The sequence below is a fragment of the Tachyglossus aculeatus genome, chromosome 23, assembly GCF_015852505.1.
Source record: "Tachyglossus aculeatus isolate mTacAcu1 chromosome 23, mTacAcu1.pri, whole genome shotgun sequence".
NCBI lineage: Eukaryota > Metazoa > Chordata > Mammalia > Monotremata > Tachyglossidae > Tachyglossus > Tachyglossus aculeatus.
The window spans coordinates 2376145-2402961 of NC_052088.1; the positions used below are offsets into that span (position 1 = coordinate 2376145).

The window sequence follows — 26817 nt, forward strand, 5'->3', positions numbered from 1 at the left end:
CAGTGGGGGTGGGATGGGGGGGTCCGGTCCCTAAAAACGGACCCGAAATAGCCGAGGATCGTAGACGACTGGTCAAAAGATTAAGGAGATGGATGAGAAGTGGCTCCTACCCTTTCATTCAATCGTATTTATTGAGCGCTTACTGTGTGCAGAGCACTGTACTAAGCGCTTGGGAAGTACAAGTTGGCAACATATAGAGTTGGTCCCTACCCTCTGTCTCATAAATAGATAATAATAATAACGGTATTTGTTAAGTGCTTACTATGTGCCAAGAACTGTTCTAAGTGCTGGGGAAGATACAAGTAATCAGGTTGTCCCAGGTGGGGCTCACAGTCTTAATCCCTATTTTACAGATTAGGCAACTGAGGCACAGAGAAGTGAAGTGACTTGACCAAAGTCACACAGCTGACAAATGGCAGGGCTGGAATTAGAACCCACAACCTCTGACTCTCAAGCCCGTGCTCTTTCCACAGAGCCACGCTGCTTCTCTGCATTATGCATTGCCATGATAAGGAATGAAACGAGCACTTCAATTCGAAGCGCTTAGTACAGTGCTCTGCATTCATTTTGCTGCGAAACCCAGCGTGACACACATTATGTTGTGTGCCTTCAGGAGTCTGACGTGCTCTGTTGCCATGAAGTGGCCACTCTGGCTAGATTTGAGAAATTGAGAGCCAGATGAGCAGTTGGAGGAGACCAGCTGGATACAATTTTCGTCTCCTGTACTGATAAATTTCAGATCAAATCGCACCAGCTTCCGGGGAAAGAGCAGAGATGAGATTTGAACTGGTGACAAGGGGAGAAATTCCTGATTTTCTGGAAAGAGCTCTCTGCCTTATCGGTTGCTGCTCCGTTAATCTGGCAATATGTAGAAATTCTAACCTTTTAGCAAGGAAGTCACTTTAGCATCTAGAAGTCAGTATTTAAACAGTTGACAACATGCCAGACTAGTTGTCTCTGTTATTCTCATGGGAGGGTTTATATCTTAGTTTCTGTATTTAGAAACGGTGTAATCTATGGCACCTCTTTCCATAAACCTGTTTTCTTGAAGGTTAATTGGACAGCTTTGGGAAAACACTTTGAGAGCTTGGATGGGAAACATTTCATAAAAACAACTGAAACAAATGTTTCCCAATTTATAATCCCATCCCCAAGATTCATTCGTTCAGACGTAAGGTGCCATGGTATCAAACTATGCAGCCCGTGGGTTTTAAAAAGCAAAAACCGAAGAAGCCATTTTACACTTTAACATGTCAACCTCCACACCCTGCTTTATTTTAACGTTTTCCCAAGTGAATGTTCACTTTTAGAAATTGGAACCTCGATTCACGATTTTTTTGAATGCCACCTTGCGTGAAACACTCAAGCTTGCATTCTCTAGAAAAATACTGTTCTCACTTTATGTAGAAATGGGCAAACTATTTGGGATTATCCATAAATCATCCAGAGTATATGAAGCTTTGTCATAGGGGAGTGAGAAGGACCTGGGTTCTAATCCTGGCTCCAGCCCTTCTTTCATTCATTCATTTGTATTTATTGAGCGTTTACTGTGTACAGAGCACTGCACTAAGAGCTTGGAAAGTACAATTCAGCAATAAAGAGGGAGAATCCCTGCCTACATTGGGCTTTCAGTCTCAAAGGTTGTCTGCAGGGTGAGCTCGGGCAAGTCACTTCACTGCTCTGTGCCTCAGGGACCTCATCTGTAAAATGGGGATGAAAACCGTGAGCCCCACGTGGGTCGGAGACCGTGTCCAACCTGATAATGGCGTATCTACCCCGAGCACTTAATACGATGCCTGGCACATAGTAAGCGCTTAACAAAACCATGAAAAAAAGAGTTAAATTCCCTGTAGCAATTAAGTGGTGAAACACATTCCATACTTTTCCCATTAGCACACAGTCCGATTGAGTTCATATTCATTTAAGTAATTAAATTACACAGCATGTGGCAATGTAAGGTGTTTGATTTGCTACATTCTTTCATCTCCCATTGATTTGGGGAATGAAGTCTTGAAATTAAGTATATATCTTGGTTCTGTGAGTAATGCAAATATGTTTGGCATTTTGTTCATATCATTTTCACTTTTCCTTGTACTGTGCTTTTTGGAGAGCTCTTTTAAAGTAGATATTTTCTATAGTGATAATAATAATGATAAATAATAATAATAATTGCAGTATTTGTTGGACACTTACTAAGTGTCAAGCTTGTACTGCAATAGATACAAGAGCATCAGGTCAGACCCAGCTGCTGCCTGACATGAGATCACAGTCTAATATTTTTTCTTTCTTAATGGCATTTGTTAAGCACTTACTATGTGCCAGGTACTGTACTAAGCACTCGGATAGATGTAAGGTTGTCAGGTTGGACACAGTCTCCACAGGTTGTACTATAAACTTGTTGTGGGTGGGGATTGTGTCTGTTATATTGTTAGATTGTCCTCTCCCAAGCGCTTAGTACAGTGCTTTGCCCACGGTAAGAATGAATATGATCGATTGATTGATCCTTCAGCCTCACTGCTTCCACGTTGGAGCAGAAATGACTCAGTTATTGGCCCATCTGGTAGACCTTCAGCGAATTTGTTGTGGGCATGGAGCATGTCTACCAACTCTGTTCCATTCTACTCTCCCAAGCGCTCAGTACAGTGCTCTGCCTCCAGTAAGTGTTCATTAAATATGGTCATTTGATTACTACTTTCACTCAGTAGGATATTTTTTCAATTTCCATCTCCTCCTTCTTTATTTTTTTATGGTGTTTGTTAATAATAATGATGGTATTTGTTAAGCGCTTACTATGTGCCAAGCACTGTTCTAAGGGGTAGGGTAGATACAATGTAATCAGGTTGTCCCACCTGGGGCTCACAGTCTTAATCCCCATTTTACAGATGAGGTGACTGAGGCACAGAGAAGTGAAGTGACTTGCCCAAAGTCACACAGCTGACAAGTGGCGGAATTAGGATTAGACCCATGACCTCTGACTCACAAGCCTGTGCTCTTTCCAGTAAGCCACGCTGCTTTGCCAGGCACTGTTCTAAGAGCTGGAATAAGATACAAGATAACCAGATTAGACACAGTTCCTGTCTCACATGGGTTCCCAGTCTCCCCATTTTACAAATGAGGTAACTGAGGCCCAGAGAATGATAATTATTGTTATTATGGTATCTGTTAAGTGCTTACTAGGTGCCAGACTCTGTACTAAGCTCTGGGGTAGATACGAACAGTCCCTGTCCCAAATGGGGCTCACAGTCTCAATCCCCATTTTACAGACAAAGTAACCGAGGCCCCCAAGAAGCAAAGTGACTTGCCCAAGGTCACACAGCAGACAAGTGGCGGAGCCAGGATTAGAACCCAGGTCTTTCTAACTCCCAGGCCTGGGCTCTTTCCACCAGGTTGGGCTTTACCTCTTTCAAAATGGGTCTTGGCCTTGGTTTCTTCCCCCACTTCTGGTCGAGGAGAACATTTAAGGGGAGCACGAAGCCCTGACTATTTACCTTTCACATTTCTCCCACAGTGTGGCCGTCACCAGGTCCAGAGACGTCCCTTCCTTCGGCCCCCCGATCCCAAAGGGGGTCACCTTCCCCAAATCCAACGTGTTCCGGGACTTCCTGCTGGCCAAGGTCATCAACGCAGAAAACGCCGCCCACAAATCGGAAAAGTTCCGGGCCATGGCCACGCGAACACGCCAGGAGTACCTGAAGGATCTGGCGGAAAAGAATGTCACCAACACCCCCATCGACCCTTCTGGAAAGTTCCCCTTCATCTCCCTGGCCTCCAAGAAGAAAGAGAAGTCGAAGCCGTACCCAGGGGCCGAGCTCCACAGTGCGGGGGCCATCGTGTGGGGTGTCCACGCCAAAGACTACCACAAGGGGATGGAGATTGACTGTCTGCTGGCCATCTCCAATGAGTTCCTGGTCCTCATCGAACAGGAAACCAAGAGCGTGGTGTTCAACTGTTCCTGCAGGGACATCATAGGGTGGACCTCAACCGACACCAGCCTCAAAATATTTTATGAACGGGGGGGAGTGCGTGTTCGTGGAGAGCTTCCAGAACAATCTGGAGGACATCAGGGAGATTGTCAGAAGGCTGGAGGTGAGAATTCCCCGCACCCCAACCCCTCCCCGCCACCCACTTCCCTGTGAGAATTTGGCCTTTAGGAAAACACGCCATTCAGGGTTTTGACAAAACTGAGGTGGGTTGTCCTCTTGTGATTTGCCTGGGGAGAGAAGAAACCAAATGTAACTCTCTGATGGAAAATCACTCTGGTCTCCCTTGATTGTTTCTTTCTGTTTTGGAGCTGCTGTCAGTGATTTCATCCATTTAGGAAAAAGGCATGAGGTTCTAGTTTCCCACTCAGCCTCCTTTTCCCCTAAATACTCTCTGGGTTTCCTCTGTAGACTCTCTGTTGAAACACAAGGACCCTCTGTGGGTGACGGGCAGTGCCTCTCTGAGTTCGGGAAACCTACAAGGCAGCCATTCAATCGTATTTATTGAGTGCTTACTGCATGCAGAGCACTGTACTAACTGCTTGGGAGAGTACAATATAATAATAATTATGGCATTTGTTAAGGGCTTACTATGTACCAGGCACTGTATTAAGCACTGCGGTAAATACAAGCAAATCAGGTTGGACGCAGTCCCTGTCCCACGTGGGGCTCACAATCTCAATCCCCATTTTACAAATGAAGGAACCATGGCCCAGAGAAGTAAAGTGACTTGCCCAAAGTTACACAACAGACAAGTGGTGGAGCCGGGATTAGAAAACAGACACATTCCCTGCCCACAAAGAGCTCACAGTTTAGCCATTCAATTGAAAGCCCAGGAAACCCAAATCAATGGTAGTTATTGAAGGCTTACCATGTGCCAAGCACTGTACTGAGCACTTGAGAGCGTGCAGTGCACAGAGTTAGTGGACATGTTCCATTCCCTCAAGGAGCTGACAATCCAGACAAGTGACCCTTCTTGCCTTTTCCCATGTTAGTTTTTTTATTCGTTTGTTCTTGTTATCACTTACTATACATCAGATACTGAACTAAGCACTGGGATTCATATGAGGTAGCCAAGTTGGACACAATCTGTGTCCAATGTGGGGCTCACCGTCTTATTACCCATTTTGCAGAGGCGGGAACTGAGGCCCAGAGAAGTGAAGCAACTAGCCCGAGGTCACACAGCAGAGAAGAGGTGGATTAGACTGTATGGCATAATGGAAAGAGCACAGGCCTGGGAGCCAGACTACGTGGGCTCTAATTCTGGCTCTGCCCCATGTCTGCTGGGTGACCTTGGTCAAGTCACTTCACTTCTCTGGGCCTCAGTTCCTTCATCTGTAAAAATGTGATAAAGACTGTCAGTTCCAGCTGGGGCTTTGTCCAGCCTGATTACCTTAAATCTACCCGAGCACTTAGTATAAGTGCTTAGTACAGTGTCTGGCACACAGTAAATGCTGAACAAATACCGCAATTGTTATTATTAGAACCCAGGTCCCCACAGCGTTTATGTACATATCTATAATTAATTCATTTCCAGTAATGTCTGTCTCCCTCTCCTCTAGACTGTCAGCTCATTGTGGGCAGGGAATGTTTCTGTTCTGTTGTTCTATTGTCCTCTCCCAAGTGCTTAGTACAGTGCTCTGCACACAGTAAGCGCTCAATAAATATGATTGAATGAATGAATGCTCTGTGCTCAGTAAGCACTCAATTAATACTATTGTTTGATTGATTGGTTTACTATCAGCTCATGGACAGAGAATGTGTCTGCTAATTTTTTTGTATTGTACTCTCCCAAGCGCTTAGTACAGTGCTTTGCACTCAGTAAGTGCTCAATAAATGCCATTGATTGATTGATTGCAAGCTCATTGTGGGCAGGGAACCTTTCTACCAACTCTGTTCCACTGTCCTCTCCCAAGCACTTAGTACAGTGCTCTGAACCCTGAGCGCTCAATAAATGCCATGGATTGACTGATTGAAAGCTTGTTGTGGGCAGGGAACATTTCTACCAATTCTGTTCTAGTGTACTCTCCCAAGCGCTCTGCACTCAGTAAGCACTCAGTAAATACCATTGATTGATTGATTGACCATCTGGTCATTGTGGGCAGGGAATGTTTCTACCAACTCTGTTCTATCATCCTCTCCCAAGGACTCTGTGCTCAGTAAGCACTCAATCAATGACATAAGCTCATTATGAGCAGGGAACATGTCTACCAACTCTGTTCTGTTTATTCATTCATTCAGTTGTATTTATTGAGTGCTTTTTGTGTGCAAAGGACTGTACTAAGCACTTGGGAGAGGCCAATATAACAATAAATAGACATATACCTTAGCCACAGTGAGTTTACTGTGTATAGGGGGAGAGAGACATTAATATGCATGGATAAATAAATTAATAAATTACAGGTATGTCTGTTCTGTTGGCCTCTCCCAAGTGGTAGTCCAGTGCTCCGCACTCAGTAAGCGCTCAATCGATAGCGCTGATTGATGGAAGCAGCAGTGGGAAGCATTGGGAAGCAATGAGAAGGGAAGTGGCATGGCATAGTGGATATAGCGTGAGCCTGAGATTCAGAAGGTCATGGGTTCTCATCCCGGCTCTGCCACTTGTCTGCTGTGTAACCTTAGGCAAGTCACTTCACTTCTCCATGCCTCAGTTCCCTCATCTGTAAAATGGGGAATAAGACCGTGAGCTCTATGTGGGACAAGAACTGTGTCCAACCCAATTTGCTTGTATCCACCCAGCACTCAGTAATAATAATAGGAATAATAATAATGATGGTATTTGTTAAGCACTTACTATGTGTCAAGCACTATTCTAAGCACCAGAAGATCAATCAATCAATCAATCAATTGTATTTATTGAGCGCTTACTGTGTGCAGAGCACTGTACTAAGCGCTTGGGAAGTACAAGTTGGCAACATATAGAGATAGTCCCTACCCAACAGTGGGCTCACAGTCTAGAAGGGGGAGACAGAGAACAAAACCAAACATATTAACAAAATAAAATAAATAGAATAGATATGTACAAGTAAAATAAATAAATAAATAGAGTAATAAATATGTACAAACATATATACATATATACAGGTGCTGTGGGGAAGGGAAGGAGGTAAGACGGGGGAGATGGAGAGGGGGACGAGGGGCAGAGGAAGGAAGGGGCTCAGTCTGGGAAGGCCTCCTGGAGGAGGTGAGCTCTCAGTAGGGCCTTGAAGGGAGGAAGAGAGCTAACTTGGCGGATGTTGGGAGGGAGGGCATTCCAGGCCAGGGGGATGAAATGGGCAGGGGGTCGACGGCGGGACAGGCGAGAAGGAGGCACGGTGAGGAGACTAGCGGCAGAGGAGCAGAGGGTGCGGGCTGGGCTGTAGAAGGAGAGAAGGGAGGTGAGGTAGGAGGGGGCGAGGTGATGGAGAGCCTTGAAGCCGAGGGTGAGGAGTTTCTGCCTGGTGCACAGATTGATTGGTAGACACTGGAGATTTTTGAAGAGGGGAGTAACATGCCCAGAGCGTTTCTGGACAAAGACAATCCGGGCAGCGGTGTGAAGTATGGATTGAAGTGGGGAGAGACACGAGGATGGGAGATCAGAGAGGAGGCTGATGCAGTAGTCCAGATGGGCTAGGATGAGAGCTTGAACGAGCAGGGTAGCGGTTTGGATGGAGAGGAAAGGGTGGATCTTGGCAATGTTGTGGAGCTGAGACCAGCAGGTTTTGGTGACGGCTTGGATGTGAGGGGTGAACGAGAGAGCAGAGTCGAGGATGACACCAAGGTTGCGGGCTTGTGAGATGGGAAGGATGTTAGTACCGTCAACAGTGATGGGAAAGTCAGGGAGAGGGCAGGGTTTGGGAGGGAAGACAAGGAGTTCAGTTTTGGACGTGTTGAGTTTTAGGTGGCGGGCAGACATCCAGATGGAGATGTCCTGAAGGCAGGAGGAGATGCGAGCCTGGAGGGAGGGGGAGAGAAGATGCAAGATTATCAAGTTGTCCCTTGTGGGGCTCACAGTCTTAGTCCCCATTTTACAAATGAGGGACCTGAGGCACTGAGAATTGAAATGACTTGCCCAAAGTCACACAGTTGACAAGTGGCAGAGCCAGGATTGGAACCCATGACCTCTGCCTCCCAAGCCCATGCTCTTTCCACAAAGCCATGCTGCTTCATAATATCGATGGTATTTGTTAGGCGCTTACTATGTACCAAGCACTGTTCTAAGTACTAGAAGATACAAGGTAATCTGGTTGTCCCACACGGGGCTCACAGTCTTAAACCTTATTTTCCAGATGAGGGAACTGAGGCATCAAAAATTGAAGTGACTTGCCCCAAACCACAGTACTGTGCTTGGCGCATAGTAAATAATAATGATGGCATTTATTAAGCGCTTACTATGTGCAAAGCACTGTTCTAAGCACTGGGGAGGTTACAAGGTGATCAGGTTGTCGCCGGGGGGGCTCACAGTCTTAATCTCCATTTTACAGATGAGGTAATTGAGGCACAGAGAAGTTAAGTGACTTGCCCAAAGTCACACAGCTGACAATTGGTGGAGCCGGGATTTGAACCCATGACCTCTGACTCCAAAGCCCAGGCTCTTTCCACTGAGCCAAGCTGCTTCTCAGTAAGCTTGAGTAAGCACTTAATAGATACCGTGATGGTGATGGTGGTTTTTATAGATCGATGGACTGACCGCGGCCTGGGGCAGGCTCCATCTCCTGCTAACGCTCTCCCTTGCCTCGGGCCCGACAGTTTGTGACGAAGGGCTGCGAGTCGGTGGAGATGACGCTGCGGCGGAACGGGCTGGGCCAGCTGGGCTTCCACGTCAACTACGAGGGCATCGTGGCGGATGTGGAGCCGTACGGCTATGCCTGGCAGGCGGGCCTGAGGCAGGGCAGCCGGCTCGTCGAGATCTGCACCGTGGCCGTGGCCACCCTCAGCCACGAGCAGATGATCGACCTCCTGAGGACCTCGGTCACCGTGAAGGTCGTCATCGTCCCCCCGCACGAGGACTGCACCCCGCGAAGGTACGGGCTGGGCCAGGACCTCGGGGCTCTGGGACCCCCCGGTAGAGTCCTTGGGGCGAGCTCGAGAAGTAAGGATGGTGTCGCTCGAGTGCTCGCCTGCGCTCCCAAGGGTCGGGGGCATTGATTGAGTGCTCCCCATGGCCCCGGCAACGCTGGAGAAAAAAATGTAATATTGGTATTTGTTCAGCGCCTACTGTGTGCCAAGCACTGTTCTAAGCCCTGAGGTAGATACAAGGTAATCAGGTTGGAGGCAGTCCCTGTCCCATTTGGGGATCACAGTCTTCATCCCCATTTAACTGACGAGGGAACTGAGGCACAGAGAAGTGAAGTGACTTGCCCAAGGTCACACAGCGGACAAGTCGTGGACCCGGGATTAGAGCCCAGGTCCTTCTGATTCCCAGGCGCTGGACTAAATGCTGGGGTCGATATGATCTAAGCAGATAGGACACAATCCCTGACGCACATGGGGCTCACCATCTAAGACGGAGGGAGATCAGGAGTTTTATCCTCCTTTTACAAAGGGGAAAGCAGAGGCACAGAGAAGAGAAGGAACTTCCCCACAGTCTCACATGGCAGTCAGGTGGTGGAGCCAGGATTAGAACCCAGGTCCACTGGCTCCCAGGCCTGGGCTCTTTCCACTTGACCACGCTGTTTGTCTAAACTCTTGGCAAACAGGAGAACAGCATAAAGAATACTGTGTTCTCCTTAGAAATCATCTGTGGGAAAAAGGGAGGGAGGCAGAGAGTTGGAAAGGTTTGGCAGGGGGGAGGGAGAGAGAGAGAGAGAAACTACATTTGATGCTGAAAAATTCATCCGGGGAAGAACATGAAAAGTCTTTCAGTGAGAGCTAGTAGCAGCAGGGAAGTTTGACCGACCTGAGAAAATGCTAGAATTTTCACTCCAGGACCCAAAAATCGCTTGGCAAAGAAGGCACATCTGGTAGAATTCATACCCGACATTCCCACAAGCCACGAATCCAGCACGTTATTAGGTGAGAGACTTTTAGCAGATCATTGTAGAACATGGTCAGAATCCTACATGGTCAAATGTGGTTCTGATGGTCGTGTTTATTTATTTACTTTTTTGGTTAGTTTGAGGTTGTTGTGTTTTTTTTAGAAATTTCACTTCCCATTAAGATGCCGTAGACTTCAGAACTCTCGTCCCTCAGCCCCCAAAGTCAAAGTACGGTCTGACCTCCTTCATCATTTCATGTCCCTGTAGCTGATTCTCTGCCTCCCGTTCTACCCGGCCTTGGATCTACCCAAGTGCTTAGTATAGTGCCTAGCACATAGTGAAGTCAGTCTATTCACTGAGCATTTACAGTCTGCAGAGCACTGTACTAAACACCTGGGAGAGTGTACGTGTGAGAGTAACAGTCAACGGACATATTCCCTGCCCACTACAAGCTTACACTCTAGAGGGGAAGATAGGCATGAGTAGAAGTAAATAAATAACAGATATGGGCCTAAGTGCTGTGGGGCTGGGAGGGAGGAAGAACGAAGGGAGCAAGTCAGTCAGACAGTGGTATTTATTGAGCGCTAACTGTGTGCGGAGCACTTTACTAGGCACTTGGGAGAGAACAATATAACAGACACACTCCTACCCACAATGAGCTTACAGTCTAGAGGGGGAGACAGACATTAATATAAGTGAATTCATTACAGATATATAAATAAATTCATTTCTGATCACACAGCTGATGAGTGGCGGAGCCGGGATTAGAACCCATGACCTCTGACTCCCAAGTCTGTGCTCTTTCCACTAAGCCAAAATGCTTCTCAGAATGAGCCAACCTCTTACTCACTGGCTAGCCAAGTCGCCTTGCGCTTAGTAGAACGCCTGGCACATAGGCGTTAACAAGTACCATCATTATCATCATTATTTTGGCAAGGCAAGGCAGTGCCTGTGAGCTTGCTCTGGAAGCTCATTACAAGAAGGGAACTTGTCTGCTAATTCTGTTGTGTCGTTCTCTGCCAAGTGCCCAGTACACAGTGCACTCCACATGGTATGCTTCTTGAGAAGCAGTGTGGCTTTGTGGGAAGAGCCCAGGCTTGGGAGTCAGAGGACATGGGTTCTAATTCCAGCTCCGCCACTCATTCATTCAATCGTTTTTATTGAGCTCTTACTGTGTGCAGAGCACTGTACTAAGCACTTGGGAAGTACAAGTCAGCAACATATAGAGGCGGTCCCTACCCAAAAAGGGCTCACATCTGCTTTGTGACCTTGAGCAAGCCACTTAACTTCTCTGGGCCTTAGTTACCTCATCTGTAAAATGGGGATTAAGAGTGTGAGCCACGTGTGGTACAACCTGCTTACCTTGTATCTACCCCAGCTCTTGGAACAGTGCCTCACATGCAGTAAACGCTTAGCAAATACCATTATTATTATTATTACTATTATTAATAATAATAATTATAAATAGCATTGATATGTCGACAGGCCCCTGCTAATGGGACTACCAAAATTCATCTCTTGAAGTGTTGCTTCCTAAATGCTGGGGTCTCCATTGCCAAGAAACTTTGGAGGTGGTTACCACCTTTCTATTTTGGGGAAAATAGTCAGTTGTATTTATTGAGCGCTTACTCTAGCCCTTGAAATAAATTGATAATTGGAGAAGCAGCGTGGACTAATGGGGTAGCACATGGGAACTGGGAGTCAGAAGGACTGGATTCCAATCCCAGTTCCACCACTTGTCTGCTAGGTGACCTTGGGCAAGTCATTTCACTTCTTTTTGCCTCAGTCACCTTGTCTGTAAAGTGAGGATTAAGACCGTGAGCCCCGTGTAGCAATAATAATAATAACAATTAAGGGATTTGTTAAGTGCTTACTATGTACCAGACATTGTACTAAGTACTGGGGTGGATACAAGAAAATGGGCCTGGAAAACAGTCCTTGTCCCATGTGGGGCTCACAGTCTCCATCCCCATTTTACAGATGAGGAACCTGAGGCAGTGAGAAGTGAAGTGACTTGCCCAAGATCCCACAGCAGACAAGTGGCAGAGCCAGGATTTAGAACCCATATTTTCTGACTCCCAGACCAGGGCTCTATCCACCACGCAATGCTGACGGAGATTGGGTCCGCCCTGATTTGCTTGTATCTACCTCAGCAATCAGTACAGTGCCTGACATCTAGTAAATGCCTAACAAATATCATCATCATCACATAATCTTTGCTTACCAAATACCATAAAATTAAAAAAAGCAAAATTCTTCCCCATTTCCTGATGGCAAGGAGTGCCAAACTAGCAGGATTTCTCTCTCAGCTCCCGATCCTAGTATGGAGGGACACAAACATTTCTAATAATAATAATAATTGTGGTACATATTAAGCACTTACCATCGATCGGAGAAGCAGCGTGGCCTGAGGAAAAGAGCACGGATCTGGACGTCAGAGAAGCTGGGTTCTAGTCCCGACTCTGCCACTTGTCTGCTTTTAGACTTCAGGCAAGTCACTTCACTGCTCTGTGCCTCAATTATCTCATTTGTAAAATGGGATTTAAGACCATGAGCCCCATGTGGGACAGGGACTGTGTCAAACCTGATTAGCTTGTGTTTACCCCAGAACTTGGTATAGTGCCAGACACATATCACACACTTAATAAATACCATTAAAAAAAATCTATCATCAGTGGTACTTATTGAGTGTTCGTGTGTGCAGAGCGTTGTACTAAGCATTTGGGAGAGATTACTATGTTGTATTGTACTCTCCCAAGTGCCTAGTACAGTGGTTTGCATGCAATAAGCGCTCAATAAATATGATTGAATGAATGAGTGAATGCACATAGTAAGCGCTTAACAAATACCATCATTTTGTGCCAAGCACTGTACTAATTGCTGAAATTGAATCAATAGAAACAAATAGGACAGAATCACCATCCCACACGAGGCTCAAAGGGAAGGTGCCCAGGTATTTTATCCCCATCTTACGAAGGGGCAAATTAAGGCACAGAGTAGTGAAGGCTTTTGCCCAGGGTCACACAGCAGGTGGAGCTGAGAGTAGAATGCAGGTCCTCTGACTCCCAAGACTGTGCTCTTTCCACTAGGCCACACTGCTTAAAGTCTTCCTCAGTTGTTATAAAAAAAATGGAAAAACAGTATTTTCTCCAAGAATGGTGCATTCCCGGAGTCTATAGACATTCTCCGGATGTTTCTAAATCCAGCTTTCCTTCAGATCCTGCGCTGTCTTAGCTCTGCTCCCTTCAGGGGACTCAAGGCTCTCCATCTCTGTTGCTCTCCACTCTCCTTCACTGCTTTTCTTTCATTGCAACCCTAGCAACCGACGTTTAAAGTTGGCAGTTTGCTGCACCATCTTATTTTAGCAACACTTCAGAGCCCCCCTTCTTTCCAGAGTCCACACTGTGTAATTATGTGTGGCTGTTTAAAAATAAATGGTGTCCACAGATCCGTTGAGAAAATTAGCTCTCTTAAAAATGCGGAGAAGAGAAGGATGGATTATAGCGTTTCATACAGTCATGGCATTGCTAAGTGACAGGGGTTGGGGTGGGGGGGGGGGGGGAAGAGTCACTCTTTAAAGAATGGAGTTAATTAGTTGCTTGGAAATCAGCAGTGGAGGCGTGAAGTGCCAGAGCAAGAGAGATGCCATGGAAGAGTGTTTGATTTTGCTCAGAGCTGGGAGGAAATGAGTTTTAAAGCTGCAAATACTTGGAAGTATTATAAGAGTTCTGCTGTGTACCTGCTGTGTGACCTTAGGCAATTCACTGAGAAGCGTGCGCGGCCTGGTGGAGAGAGCTTGGGCGTGGGGGTCCGAAAGACCTGGGTTCTCATTCTGGCCCCTGCCACGTGTCTGCTGCGTGACTCTGGGTGAGTCACTTCACTTCTCTGGGCCTCAGTGACTTCGTCTGAAAAATGGGGATTAAGAGGGTGAGCCCCATGTGGAAAAAGGACTGTGTACCTTGGATCTACCCAAGCGCTTAGTGGAGTGCCTAGCACATAGTAAACACTTAACAAATGCCTTAACAAATACCATTTGTTAAGTGCTTACTGTGTGTCAGGCACTGTACTAATTGCTAGGGTGGAGATAAGTAAATCGGGTTGGACAGAGCCTCTGTCCTACAAGGGGCTCACTGTCCTAATGCCCATTTCATTGAGCACTTATTAGGTGCAGGGCACTCTACTAAGCACTTGGGAGAGTACAATATAACAATAAACAGACATATTCCCCAACCACAGTGACAGATGAGGGAACTGAAGCCCAGAGAATTGAAGTGACTTGCCCAGGGTCACCCAGCTGGGATGAGAACTCAGGTCCTTCTGACTCCCAGACCCCAGTGCACTCTCCACCAGACCACACTGCTTTGATTCTAACAGGGCCACGGGGTGTGGGGGGATGTTGGTTAGCTCGGCAGCGTCGGAGGGGCTAGGGTGGTCGTCGTGTGCCTGCCGATAGATCCCGTGCCTCAAGCACCCGGCTCAGTGTTTCACACATGGGAAATGCTCAGTAAATCCACCGGAACGAACAAATACTTCCCGCCTCATGCAGGAGCTGCTCAGAAACGTACCGCCTGCCTGTGATGGAGTACAAAATGAACGAGGGCGTGCCATACGAGTTCAAGTTCCCCTTCCGCAGCAACAACAAGTGGCAGAGGCCACACGGCCCCCCCCGGCCCCGCCCCGACGCACAGCCCCGCCATGGCCCGTGGGAGCGCCGGGAAAGGCGATGGGAAGATACCGCCTCCAGAACGCGCTGCTAACATTCCCCGGAGCATCTCCAGCGATGGGCGGCCCCTGGAGCGCAGGTGGGTCCGTTGTTCACGGGCGGAGCGGGCTGTACAGTTCCCTTTGTTCAATCGTATTTATTGAGCGCTCACCATGTGCCAAGCACTGTACTCCTGAGCTATTTATCGGACACGGACGGGCGGCCCCCGTATATCTGTCGTCTGGGGGTCGACTGCATCTAAACCTCCCTCCAGATGCCAGCTCTGGGGAGCCGGTCGGCCAGGTGCGACTACTTATTGAGTGCCATCTCTGTGCATATGGGTTCCCCATCTGGGGATCCATCACGTCTGAACCTAGCCCCGAAGCCCAGCACTCAGTAGCTGATGAGCTGGGCCGTACTATTCATTAAATGCCAGCTGTTTGTACGTGGACAGCCCCTGGAGGGCAAGGCACAGGCACACTGAGGCAGGGAACGGGTCTGTTATATTGTTTTATTGTGCTCGCCTATGCATTTAGTACAGTGCTTTGCACATGGTAAACGCTCAATAAAAACCAGGGCCCAAACTGACCCTGCCAAACAGCAGCTCTGGGTAGTGGATCGATATAGGCTGTACCCTTCATCTGCTCTGTGCAGGGCACGGGACTAGAAATTTGAGAGGGAAGAATTGAATTAGAAAACGTGATTCCCGGCCTTGAGGAGTTGATTTGGCTCTGTGTCATTTGGGCATTGTGTATTCACCCCACCCTCAGCCCTACTGCGCTTAGGTACATATCTCCAATTTATTTATTACTGTTAATATCTGTATCCCTCTCTAGACTGCAAGCTCGCTGAGGGCAGGGAACCTGTCAGTCAATCAATCAAATTGCATTTATTGAACGCTCACTGTGTGCAGAACACTGCACTAAGGAGTTGGGAGAGGACAGTAGAACAGAGTTGGTAGACACGTTTCCTGCCGGTTGTTGAATCCTACTGGTTACACTTCGAAGATATCATTTGATCGTATTTTTTTTAGGTATTTGTTAAACGCTTACTATGTGCCAGGCACAGTACTAAGCACTTGGGGAATACAAGCAACGTGGATTGGACACAGTCCCTGTCCCATATGGGACTCACAGTCTTAATCCCCATTTTACAGATGAGGTAGCTGAGGCACAGAGAAGTGAAGTGACTTGCCCATGTCACACAGCAGGCAGGTGGTGGAGCCAGGATTAAAATCCATGACTTTCTGACTCCAAGGCCCATGCTCTATCCACTAGGCCATGCTGCTTCCCTGAGCGCTTCATTGAGCGCTTACTGTGTGCAGAGCACTGTACTAAGCACTTGGCACTGTACAAAGTGCTCAATTTCCTCCTCTCCCTCTATCCACATGATCCCCATACTGGTCTGTGCATTCCTCATAGCTCAACTAGATTTAGAACAGTGCTTTGCACATTGTAAGAGCTTAAAAAATACCGCAATTATTAGAATATTTTATCAGCCTCTCCATTGGCTACATTGCCTCCAGCCTTCCCCCAGTTCAATCAGTCAGTAGTATTTATTGAACATCATTGGGGTAAGTGCTTGGAAAAATACAAAAGATTTAGTAGTCACCAAACTTAGTGCCTAGAGCACGGGCTTGGGAGTCAGAAGGACCTGGCTTCTAATCCCGGCTCCACCACTTGTCTGCTGGGTGACCTGGGGCAAGTCAGTAGGCCACACTGCTTCTCCTCACAGAGAAAACTCTCAAGTGGGATAAGAAGTCTGTGCATGAAGGTTTATTTTAGGAACAAATTTCAAGTTTATATTGGGTGAAGCAACTGTTTTACCAACTCTGTTATATTGTACTCTCCCAAGCGCTCAGTACAGTGGTCTGTAAACAGTAAGCACTCAATAAATATGATTGGCAGAGTGATCGGTAAACTGACCCAAGGGGTCCTCTGGGCGCAGATTCATTCGGTCGTACTTATTGAGTGCTCACTGTGTGCAAATGGCTTGGTATGTGGGAGTAGCATTTAATGGCATTGAAATCAGCAGGAATTTCAACAACCTCAACCCTTAATTAAGATTTGACAAAACTGCATTGTAAGTCTTTTGATCCATTGAATTTGAAACATCATTGAATTCACCCATAATACAGGAATAAGGCCCCTGGTGTCTATTATTTAATGTGCCTGAAAAAGACTAAGTATTTCTGGGATTTCACCTAGACCAAAACCATCCTAGAAGCCAAGAGAATTTCCTGTAATAATAATAATCATGGTATTTGTTAAGCGCTTATAATATGCCAAGCACTGTTCTAAGTGCAGGGTAGATACAAAGATATCGAGTTGTCCCAGGTGGTGCTCACAGTCTTAATCCCCATTTTTCAGGTGAGGTAACTGAGGCACAGAGAAATTAAGTGGCTTACCCAAGGTCCCGCAGCAGAGTGGCGGAGCTGGGATTAAAACCCATGCCCTCCGACTTCCAGGCCCGGGTTCTATCTACTAGGCCACGCTGTTTCTCAGTGGCTTCTTCTTTCAGGGTATAGTGGATAGAGCCTAGGCCTGGGAGTTAGAAGGTTGTGGGTTCTAATCCCGGCTCTGCCATTTGTCTGCTGTGAGCCCTTCTAGACCGTGAACCCATTGTTGGGTAGGACTGTCTCTATATGTTCCCGACTTGTACTTCCCAAGCACTTAATACAGTGCTCTGCACACAGTAAGTGCTCAATAAATATGATTGAATGAATGAATGAATGAATGCTGTGTGTCCTTGGGCAAGCACTTCACTTCTCTGGGCCCCAGTTTCTTCATCTGGGAAATGGGGATTGAGGATTGTGAGTCCCACTTGGGACAGGGACTGCATCCAAAAATTTACTTATATCCACCCCAGCACTTAGTACAGTGCCTGGCACACAGTAAGCATTTAACAAATACCAGAATTATTATTATCATTGTAAAATTCACTTTTTGGAAAGTCGATCAAAGGTAGCTGGGTTGACTTTGCAGATTTTTCCTACAGAGAGTGTAGGTGGGCTGGATCTCTCCATTGTACTCTGTTTAATCCCAAGTGCTTTCCCCTCCTTGCTATGAAGAGGCATAATTTAGGCCAGGTTGATGTTTAATTTTGTTGATTGTTAATTCTTCTGGGTTTGTGGGGCACCAGCCCCCATCTTCATCAACCTTGGAGGAAAATTTTGGTAAAGGAACCTTTCTGCTCCCGACAAATGGACAAATCTCCATCGATTCTCAGGGCACCACAGTCCCGGTGAAATGTGACCTGAGCTTTAAGAAATTCCCAATCAATCACTCAATCAATGGTATTTATAGTCAGTCATATTTCTGGAGTGCTTACTGTGGGCAGAGCACTGTACTAAGCACTTGGGAGAGTACAGTATAACAATAAACAGACACATTCCCCACCCAGAATGAGTTTATGGTCCAATGAGGGAGACAGACACCAATATAAATAAACTAATTACAGATATGTGCCTAAGTACTTTGGGGCCGGGAGGGAGGATGAATAAAGGGAGAAAATCAGGGTGACGCAGAAGGGAGCGGGAGAAGAGGAAAAGGAGGCTTAGTGAGGGAAGGTCTCTTGGAGGAGATGTGCCTTCAGTAAGGCTCTGAAGGGGGGAGATGGAGCATTGCACTAAGCACTTGGGAGAATTTGATACACCAGAATTAGCAGACATTTGTTAAGCGCTTATTGTGTGCGTAGCACTGTTCTAAGCGCTGGGGGGGATACAAGGTGATCAGGTTGTCCCACGTGGGGCTTACATTTTTAATCTCCATTTTACAGATGAGGTAACTGAGGCACAGAGAAGTTAAGTGACTGCCCAAGGTCACACAGCTGACAAGTGGGGGAGCCAGGATTAGAACCCATGACCTCTGGCTCCCAAGCCCATGCTCTTTCCACTGAGCCATGCTGCTTTTCTTGATTCACCCTTCTCAGCTATTTGGGCAGTGAATGAATGTTCTACGTACATACTAAGTAGGTGTGTAACCGTGTCTAAGTATGTAAATAACTATGTTAGTATGAGTCTGGCTAATGCAGTATCTGTTAACATAGGCAGTCAGGCCCTCCAGAACAGAATCGAGTCTGTTCAGAGCATGTGAAATTGAAAATTTAGTATGAAGAGGAAACGAACTAGTTAACTGAAGGAAGCTCCTAATTTAGGGAAGCTTCTCTGAGGGAAATAACGACAAGATTAAAGCTCATCGGGACTAAATTAGGAGCGTGACGTCATTTAGTTTTTGACGAAGAATGGTAGATGGAGATTAATGTAGTCTGACAAGGCTCTGGAAATAAAGCGGAATTTCAGCAGAATAAATCTTTATAGCTTTCACTGCCTTTTTCTTTTGGGACTAGGCACATTTGAAATGTTAAGTGTTGTCAATCCATTTTTAGTTGTGCCTAGCTAAAATCGACTAAGGCTGAAATATGATTTGCTCTTGATTGAATTTGTCATACAAGACTTAATTCTAAACTGGATTCTGGTACAGTGCTAGGAGAGGGGACAAAGAAGCAGTGTGGCCTAGTGGATGGAGCACTGGACATCATGTAGCCCTGGGTTCTAATCCCAGTTCCTCCACTCGTCTGCTGTATGACCTTGGGCAATTCACTTCACTTCTCTGTGTCTCGTTACCTCATCTGTTAAATGGGGATTAAGACCATGACTCCATGTGGGGTAGGGACTGTAGGATTAGATCCAAACTCATTAGGATCTAATCCAGGGCTTAGTACAGTTCCTGGCACATTCTAAGCACTTAACATATATATACCAAAAGTCAAGAGTGGTGTTTTGCATAAGGGATATTTAATTACGATCCTATTCAATTTAGTGTTTCTAGACATTCAGGAGAACACTTGATGTGGTTATCCTTATGCTAGGGTATAACGTGTATGTGATTTTTAGACTGTATTAAAAATGTGTTACCTCCTACTTATATGTCAGTCCATTTGGGACCTAACTATCCTGTCTCTACCCCAGCACTTTTTCTTTCCTTTTCTTTTCTTTCATTTTTTAAATGGAATTTGCTAGCCGCTTTTTATGTGCCAGGCAATGTACTAAGTACAAGCTAATAAGGTCAGACACAGTCTCTGTCCCACCTGGGGCTCAAGGTCTTAGTCCATTTTTTACAGATGAAGGAACTGAGACCCAGAGATATGAAGTGACTTACCCTAGGTCACACAGCAGATAGGTGGCAGAGCCAGGATTAGAACCCAGGTCCTTCTGACCCCCAGGCCTGGGCTCTGTCCACTGCACCTTACTGCCTCTCTCTTTCACCCCTGTTCACAGATTTCAAGTGAACTCAACTCCATTGGGCTTGGTAAAATGAACAAAAAGGCATTTCATTTTTTAGCATTCAGAAAATGTCTATAGTAACTGAAGTTAGGCAAGCCGTCTAGACTTCCTTTCTTGGAAGAGAGCTCTGGTTGGGAGGGAGGGGAGGATGAATATACTGAATTTTGTGGGTTTGTACTGACAAGGCAGAACACTTCTTTAATAATAATAATAATAGGTTAAGCGTTTAAGTGCCAGGCACGGAACTAAGCACTGGGGTGGATGCGAGCAAATTGAGTTGGACACAGTCCTTGTCCCATGTGGGACTCACAGTCTCAATCTCCATTTCACAGATGAGGTAACTGAGGCATAAAGAAATGAAGCAACTCACCCAAGATCACACAGCAGAGAAGTGGCGGAGCCACACTTTCGCAGCAAGCCGGGGTGGCGAGGGGGGATAAAAATGGGGCCAAAATGTAAATTTAAAGACACAGAGAAATGAAGTGGCTTGCCCAAGGCCACATAGCGGATAAGTAGCAGAGCCAGTATTGGAACCCAGGTCCTGGTCAGTCAATCAGTTGTATTTATTGAGCGCTTACTGTGTGCAGAAAACTGTACTGAGCACTTGGGAGAATACAATGTAACGATATAACAGACACATTTCCATACCCGCAATGAGCTGGTGAGCCACTAGGCCACGCTGCTGCTTATGAGTGCTTAGTACATTGCTCAGCACACTGTAAGCACTCAATAAATTCCACTGACTAATTGATCGTTCATTTATGGCCTCCCATACCTCATTATCCACTGCCTGCCTTCTGCATCCATTTTAGAGTTGTTGGGTAACTTACCATCTCATTCCAAGATTTAAAAGTGAGTTGACCGCACAGAATCTTTTTGGAAGTTTCTTTAACACCTCTAAACAATGCCTCTATTATGGGGTAAAAACCAAGAAACAAATGAGGCCCATCTGATATCAAACAACTCATATGGGAAAAAAATCTTAACGATCATTAATTGTTCATAAATTTTCATCCGCTACTAAGTGAACGGTGGTTGACTGAAGAAAGTCTGTTCATATGGACCTAGATGTTTGGTTTAGGTGTGTGTTCTTTGACGTGCATTTTTATGTATGCAAAGTTTATATGGAAAAAGGTAATATTTCTCTTGGCTAAGGCCCGCTACCATTTTTTGGGTTAAGAATACCGCTGGAAAAGTGGACCACTGCTGTTCATCTTGCACCATCATCTCTTTCCAAGTTTCCAGACTGGAACCGTGGATTTTTATTCCAATGAAATACTTTAGCATTTTTGTTGACGCACGGAAACGAGAGAGGCCTGAATGCAGCCCTGCTCACGAGCGATCATGATTTTTCAATTGCCACATTCTTGCGTAAGAAAAATGTCCTTGGATTTCATTTGTGTGGATGGGAGATGGGAAGTCCCAAAGAACATTAGGTACAAGTTAGTTTAAAAATGTTTAGCTGTTTCCCAGCCAAATTTAGAAAGGAGTCAGGGTGGGAAACTGAAAGGGATGTAAGTTTTTGGAAATTCCCTTTTAAAACTTACCAAGGCAGTGGGTACTGGGTACTTTCACCTTAATTCAATCATTCAGTCATATTTATTGAGTGCTTACTGTGTGCAAAGCACTGTACTAAGTGCTTGGGAGAGTACAGTAGCACAGCAAACAGGCACATTCCTGCCCACAACGAGCTCACAGTCTACCTTTCTGTGCCCTTTTTAACCTGAGGATCTCAAAGCTCTTTAGAGAGAGATTAATTTTTGCTGTAATCCTGGGATGCATCTAAATCGATTACTTACATTATGAGGTTAATTTTATTAATGATAGTAATAATAATAATATTTAGGGTATTTGTGGAGTGCTTACTGTGTGCCAAGCACCGGGATGGATACAAGCAAATCAGGTTGGACCCAGTCCCTGTCCCACGTGGGGCTCACAGTCTCAATCCCCATTTTACAGATGAGGAAACTGAGGCACAGTGAAGTGAAGTGACTTGCCCAAGGTCACAAAGAAGACAAGTGGCAGAGCCAGGATTACCATTTTGGGCCCTGTAACTGGAAGAAAGGTGGAGGGGAGATCAAGGGGATGAGTTTTGTTCACATAATGTCATTGTGTTTTATTGTTTACAATATTGTGTTGTCACTGTATTGTGTTCTCCCGAGCACCTAGTACAATGCTCTGAACAATCTGTTAATTGTATTTATTGAGCCCTTATTGTGTGAAGAGCACTGTACTGAGTGCTTGGGAGAGTACAATACAACAATATAATAGAGTTGGTAGACACATTCCCTGCCCACGACAAGCTTACGGTCTAAGTGCTCAATAAATATCATTGATTGATTTTTTTATGGTTTTTTTTAAATGGCATTTATTAAGTGCTTACTATGTGCAAAGCACTGTTCTTAGCTGCTCTAAGAACTGGGGTAGAGACAGAGGTCGGACACAGTCCCTGTCGCACATGGGGCTCGCAGTCTAATTAGGAGGGATAACAGGAGAACTGAGGGACGGAGAAGTGAGGCGACTTGCCCAAGGTCACACAAGTGGCACAGTCGAGAGTAGAACCCGGGTTCTCTGACACTCAGGCCTCTGCTCTATCCACTACGCCACACTGTTTCTCCGCTTGATTTGGAGTGTTTATGTAATTCTGCATCTTCTGTCTCCTGATCTAAACCACCTCATTTTGAATTTTCACAAATAGCATTGGTGTGAAGGGACTGAAACAGTAATGTTTTGGTAATATTTTTAGAGAGAAATAGACAAAATAGAGGCTAATACTGAAGCTTGCCCACAACCTTTTTATGCAGATCAGTGAAAACGCTACAGTGGGTTGCTATTACAGTTGCCATATGTAAGCTCTCTACATGTGGAGTTTGAAAACAAAGCCCCTCTCAAATGATCAGAGACAGAAAAATATCTAAAAGAATGCTGATCATCTGAAAAATGTTGTTCCACTTTGGGAAACTCACAATAACCCAGTAAAATTTTCTCATTTCCTTGCCAAACCAAATGCTCCCAGGCAGAGATTTAATCTAAGAAAATTCCACTGGAATGATGGTGGTTGATTTGAATTTTTGTTATTTTGATGAGTTTAGGGGGTGCTGACTTAACTCTTAACTAAGTGATAGCAACTTGCTCTTTCCAAGCGCTTTGTACAGTGCTCTGCACACAGTAAGCGCTCTATAAATACGATTGAATGAATGAATGAATGAATAGTAATATCATCTCACCATGCCCATGCAAATTAATATGCCAGTTGTGAAGGTGGCCAGATTTTGAGGATCCCAGGGTTCGTTCAATCATTCATCCAATCGGTCATATTTATCAAGTGCTTACTAGGAGCAGAGCATTGTGCTAACTATAACGCTAAGCAGGTACATTCCCTGCCCACAACAAGTTTACAGTCTAGCATTAGAGATAGGGAGTCGGGGATCAGAGAAGCAGCGTGGCCTAGTGGCTAGAGCCCAGGCTTGGGAATCAGAAGGACCCGGGTCCTAATCCGTACTCCGCCACTTGTCTGCTATGTGACCTTGGGCAAGTCACTTCACTTCTGGGCTTCGGTTCCCTCATCTGTAAAATGGGGATCAAGACCGTGAGCCCCACTTGGGATGGGGGACTGTGCCCAGCCCAATTTGCTTGTATCCACACCAGCGCTTAGTACAGTGCCTGGCATGTCGTAAGTTCTTAACAAATACCATAATTATTATTATTGTTATTACTATTATTATATCAGGGCTCCGGGTGAGGAAATGAGGGCATAATCAGGGAAGGACTCTTGGAGGAGTGGGATCTGAATAAGGCTTTGAAGAGGGAGAGAATCATTGTTTTTGTATTTCCAGAATGCTTGTGTCACAAACCCAGTGCCTATTCACACATTTTGTCATCATCATTAGTTAATATTCCATGAAAAAGGAGGGGGATCTCAACTCTTTTAGCCAATTTATGGTTCTTTTAGAGATTTGGAAAGGATCGTAAAATCCGAGGATGATAATGATTGTATTTGTTAAGTGCTTACTATGTGCCAAGCACTGTTCTAAGTGCTGGTATAGATTCAAGGTTATCAGGTTGTCCCACGTGGGGCTCACAGTCTTAATCCCCGTTTTACAGATTAGGTAACTGAGGCACAGAGAAGTTAAGTGACTTTCCCAAAGTCACACAGGTGACAAGTGGCAGAGTGGGATTAGAACCCATGTCCTCTGACTCCCAAGCCCCAGCTCTTACCACTTTGCCATGCTGTTTCCCTGGATCTAGGAAAGATACAGTCAGGGATGTATTGGTGTATTGATAAGCAGCATGGTTTAGTGGAAAGAGCATGGGCTTGGGAGTCAGAGTGCTTAGATCTGTGCTTGGCCCATAGTAAGCGCTTAATAAATACCATCGTTATTTTATTTATTAATCCTGGCTCCACCACTTATCAGCTGTGTTACTTTGGGCAAGTCACTTAACTTCTCTGTGCCTCAGTTACCTCATCTGTAAAATGGGGATTAGGTCTGAGCTCCCCAAAGTCACCCCTTCCCCGTCTCCATCCCCCCAGCTCTCAACCCTCTTCACTACTCTCCCATCCTTCCAAGCAGTATCTTCAGATGAGATCTCCTCCCTCCTCTCAAGTGCCCATTCACCTGGGCTTCGTACGCCATTCCCTCTCATCTTATGAACACTCTCGCCCCTTCCCTCCTCCCCTCCTTAACGTCCATCTTCAACCATTCACTCTCCACGGGTTCCTTCCCCTCTGCCTTCAAACAGGCCCACGTCTCCCCCATCCTAAAAAAAACCCTCTCTTGACCCCACTGCCCCTTCGAGTTATCACCCTATCTCCCTCCTCCCTTTCCTTTCCAAAATCCTAGAATGAGTCATCTACACGTACTGCCTAAAATGCCTCAACCCCAACTCTCTCCTAGACACCCCTCCAATTTGGCTTCCCTCCCCTACACTCAACCGAAACTGCTCTCTCAAAGGTCACCCGTGACCTCCTTTTTGTCCAATCCAATGGCTCCTCTATCTTCATCCTCCTCGACCTCTCGGCTGCCTTTGACACTGTGGACCATCCCCTTCTCCTCAACACGCTATCCAACCTTGGCTTCACTGACTCCATCCTCTCCCGGTTCTCCTCTTACCTCTCCGGCCGTTCATTCTCAGTCTCCTTTGCGGGCTTCTCCTCCCCCTCCCATCCCCTTACTGTAGGGGTTCCTCAAGGGTCAGCTCTGGGTACCCTTCTGTTCTCTATCTACACTCACTCCCTCGGTGAACTCATTCACTCCCATAGCTTCAATCATCTCTACGCAGATGACACACAAATCTACATCTACGCCCCTACTCTCTCTCCCTCCCTCCAGGCTCGTCTCTCCTCCTGCCTTCAGGACATCTCCTTCTGGATGTCTGTCCTCCATCTAAAACTCAATATGTCCAAGACTGAACTCCTCATCTTCCCTCCCAAACCCTGTCCTCTCCCTGACTTTCCCGTCACTGTAGGCGGCACGACCATCCTTCCTGTCTCACAAGCCCACAACCTTGGTGTCATCCTCGACTCTGCTCTCTCATTCACCCCACACATCCAATCCATCACCAAAACCTGCCAGTCTCACCTCCACAATATCACCAAGATCCACCCTTTCCTCTCCATCCAAAGTGCTACCTTGCTGGTTCAATCTCTCATCCTATCCCGACTGGATTACTGCATCAGCCTCCTCTCTGATATCCCATCCTCCTGTCTCTCCCTGCTTCGGTCTATACTTCACTCTGCTGCCTGGAAATGTTGCCCAGAAATGCTCTGGGCAGGTCACTCCACTCCTCAAAAATCTCCAGTGATTTCCTGTCAACCTACAAATCGAGCAAAAACTCCTCACTCTCGGTTTCAAGGCTCTCCATCACCTCGCCCCCTCCTACCTCACCTCCCTTCTCTCCTTCTAAAGCCCAGCCCACACCTTCTGCTCCTTTGTTGCTAACCTCCTCACCATGCCTCATTCTCACCTGTCCCGCCGTCGACCTCCGGCTCACATCCTTCCCCTGGCCTGGAATGCCCTCCCTCCACACATCTGCCAAAGTAGCTCTCTTCCTCCCTTCAAAGCCCTACTGAGAGCCCTACTCCTCCAGGAGGTCTTCCCAGACTGAGCCCCCATTTTCCTCTCTTCCTCCCCATCCCCCCCCACCTTCCTCCTTCCCCTTCCCACAGCACTTGTATATATTTGTACAGATTTATTACTCTATTTATTTTACTTGCACATATTTACTATTCTATTTTTTATTAATGGTGTGCATATAACTATAATTCTATTTATTCTGACTGTTTTGACACCTGCCTACATGTTTTGTTTTGTTGTCTCTCTCCCCCTTCTAGACAGACTGTGTGCCCATTGTTAGGTAGGGACCATCTCTATATGTTGCCGACTTGTACTTTCCAAGTGCTTAGTACAGTGCTCTGCACACAGTAAGCGCTCAATAAATATGATTGAAAGAATGAATGAATGAATAAAACTATGAGCCCCAAGTGGGACAACCTGATTACCTGGTATCTACCCCAGCGTTTGGAACTGTGCTTGGCACAGAGTAAGCGCTTAACAAATGCCATCACTATTGTTAAGCCTTCTTCTATTTCACAGTTAGAATCAAATGCAAATCATTGAGATCGCCAAAGCTAATGCAATGAGCCCACATCGTTTTAGGCAAATATATGAAGATGGCGACTGTACAATGTGTAAGATTTGTAAATAGAGTAAACTAAGCCCAGACCAGGCACTACGAAAGGAAAATTTGTCTCTAGACTCTAAGCTTGTTATGGGCCGGGACTGTGTCTACCAACTCTGTTATGATGCTGTATCGTACTCTCCTGAGCACTTAGTACAGTTCTCTGCACACAGTAAGTGCTCAATAAATATAATTGATTGCTAGATGGTATTAAGA

General features: G+C 46.0%; 1 protein-coding gene across 1 annotated transcript in view; it reads left to right on the forward strand.

The window, feature by feature from the left end:
* SIPA1L1 (signal induced proliferation associated 1 like 1) overlaps nucleotides 1-26817 on the forward strand; it is a 421260-nt gene that overhangs the window by 325879 nt on the left and 68564 nt on the right. Inside the window, 5 exon segments of the mRNA XM_038765485.1 lie at nucleotides 3509-4013; nucleotides 4015-4086; nucleotides 8709-8983; nucleotides 14484-14595; nucleotides 14597-14739. Of these exon segments, the coding sequence (XP_038621413.1) occupies nucleotides 3509-4013; nucleotides 4015-4086; nucleotides 8709-8983; nucleotides 14484-14595; nucleotides 14597-14739 (1107 nt within the window).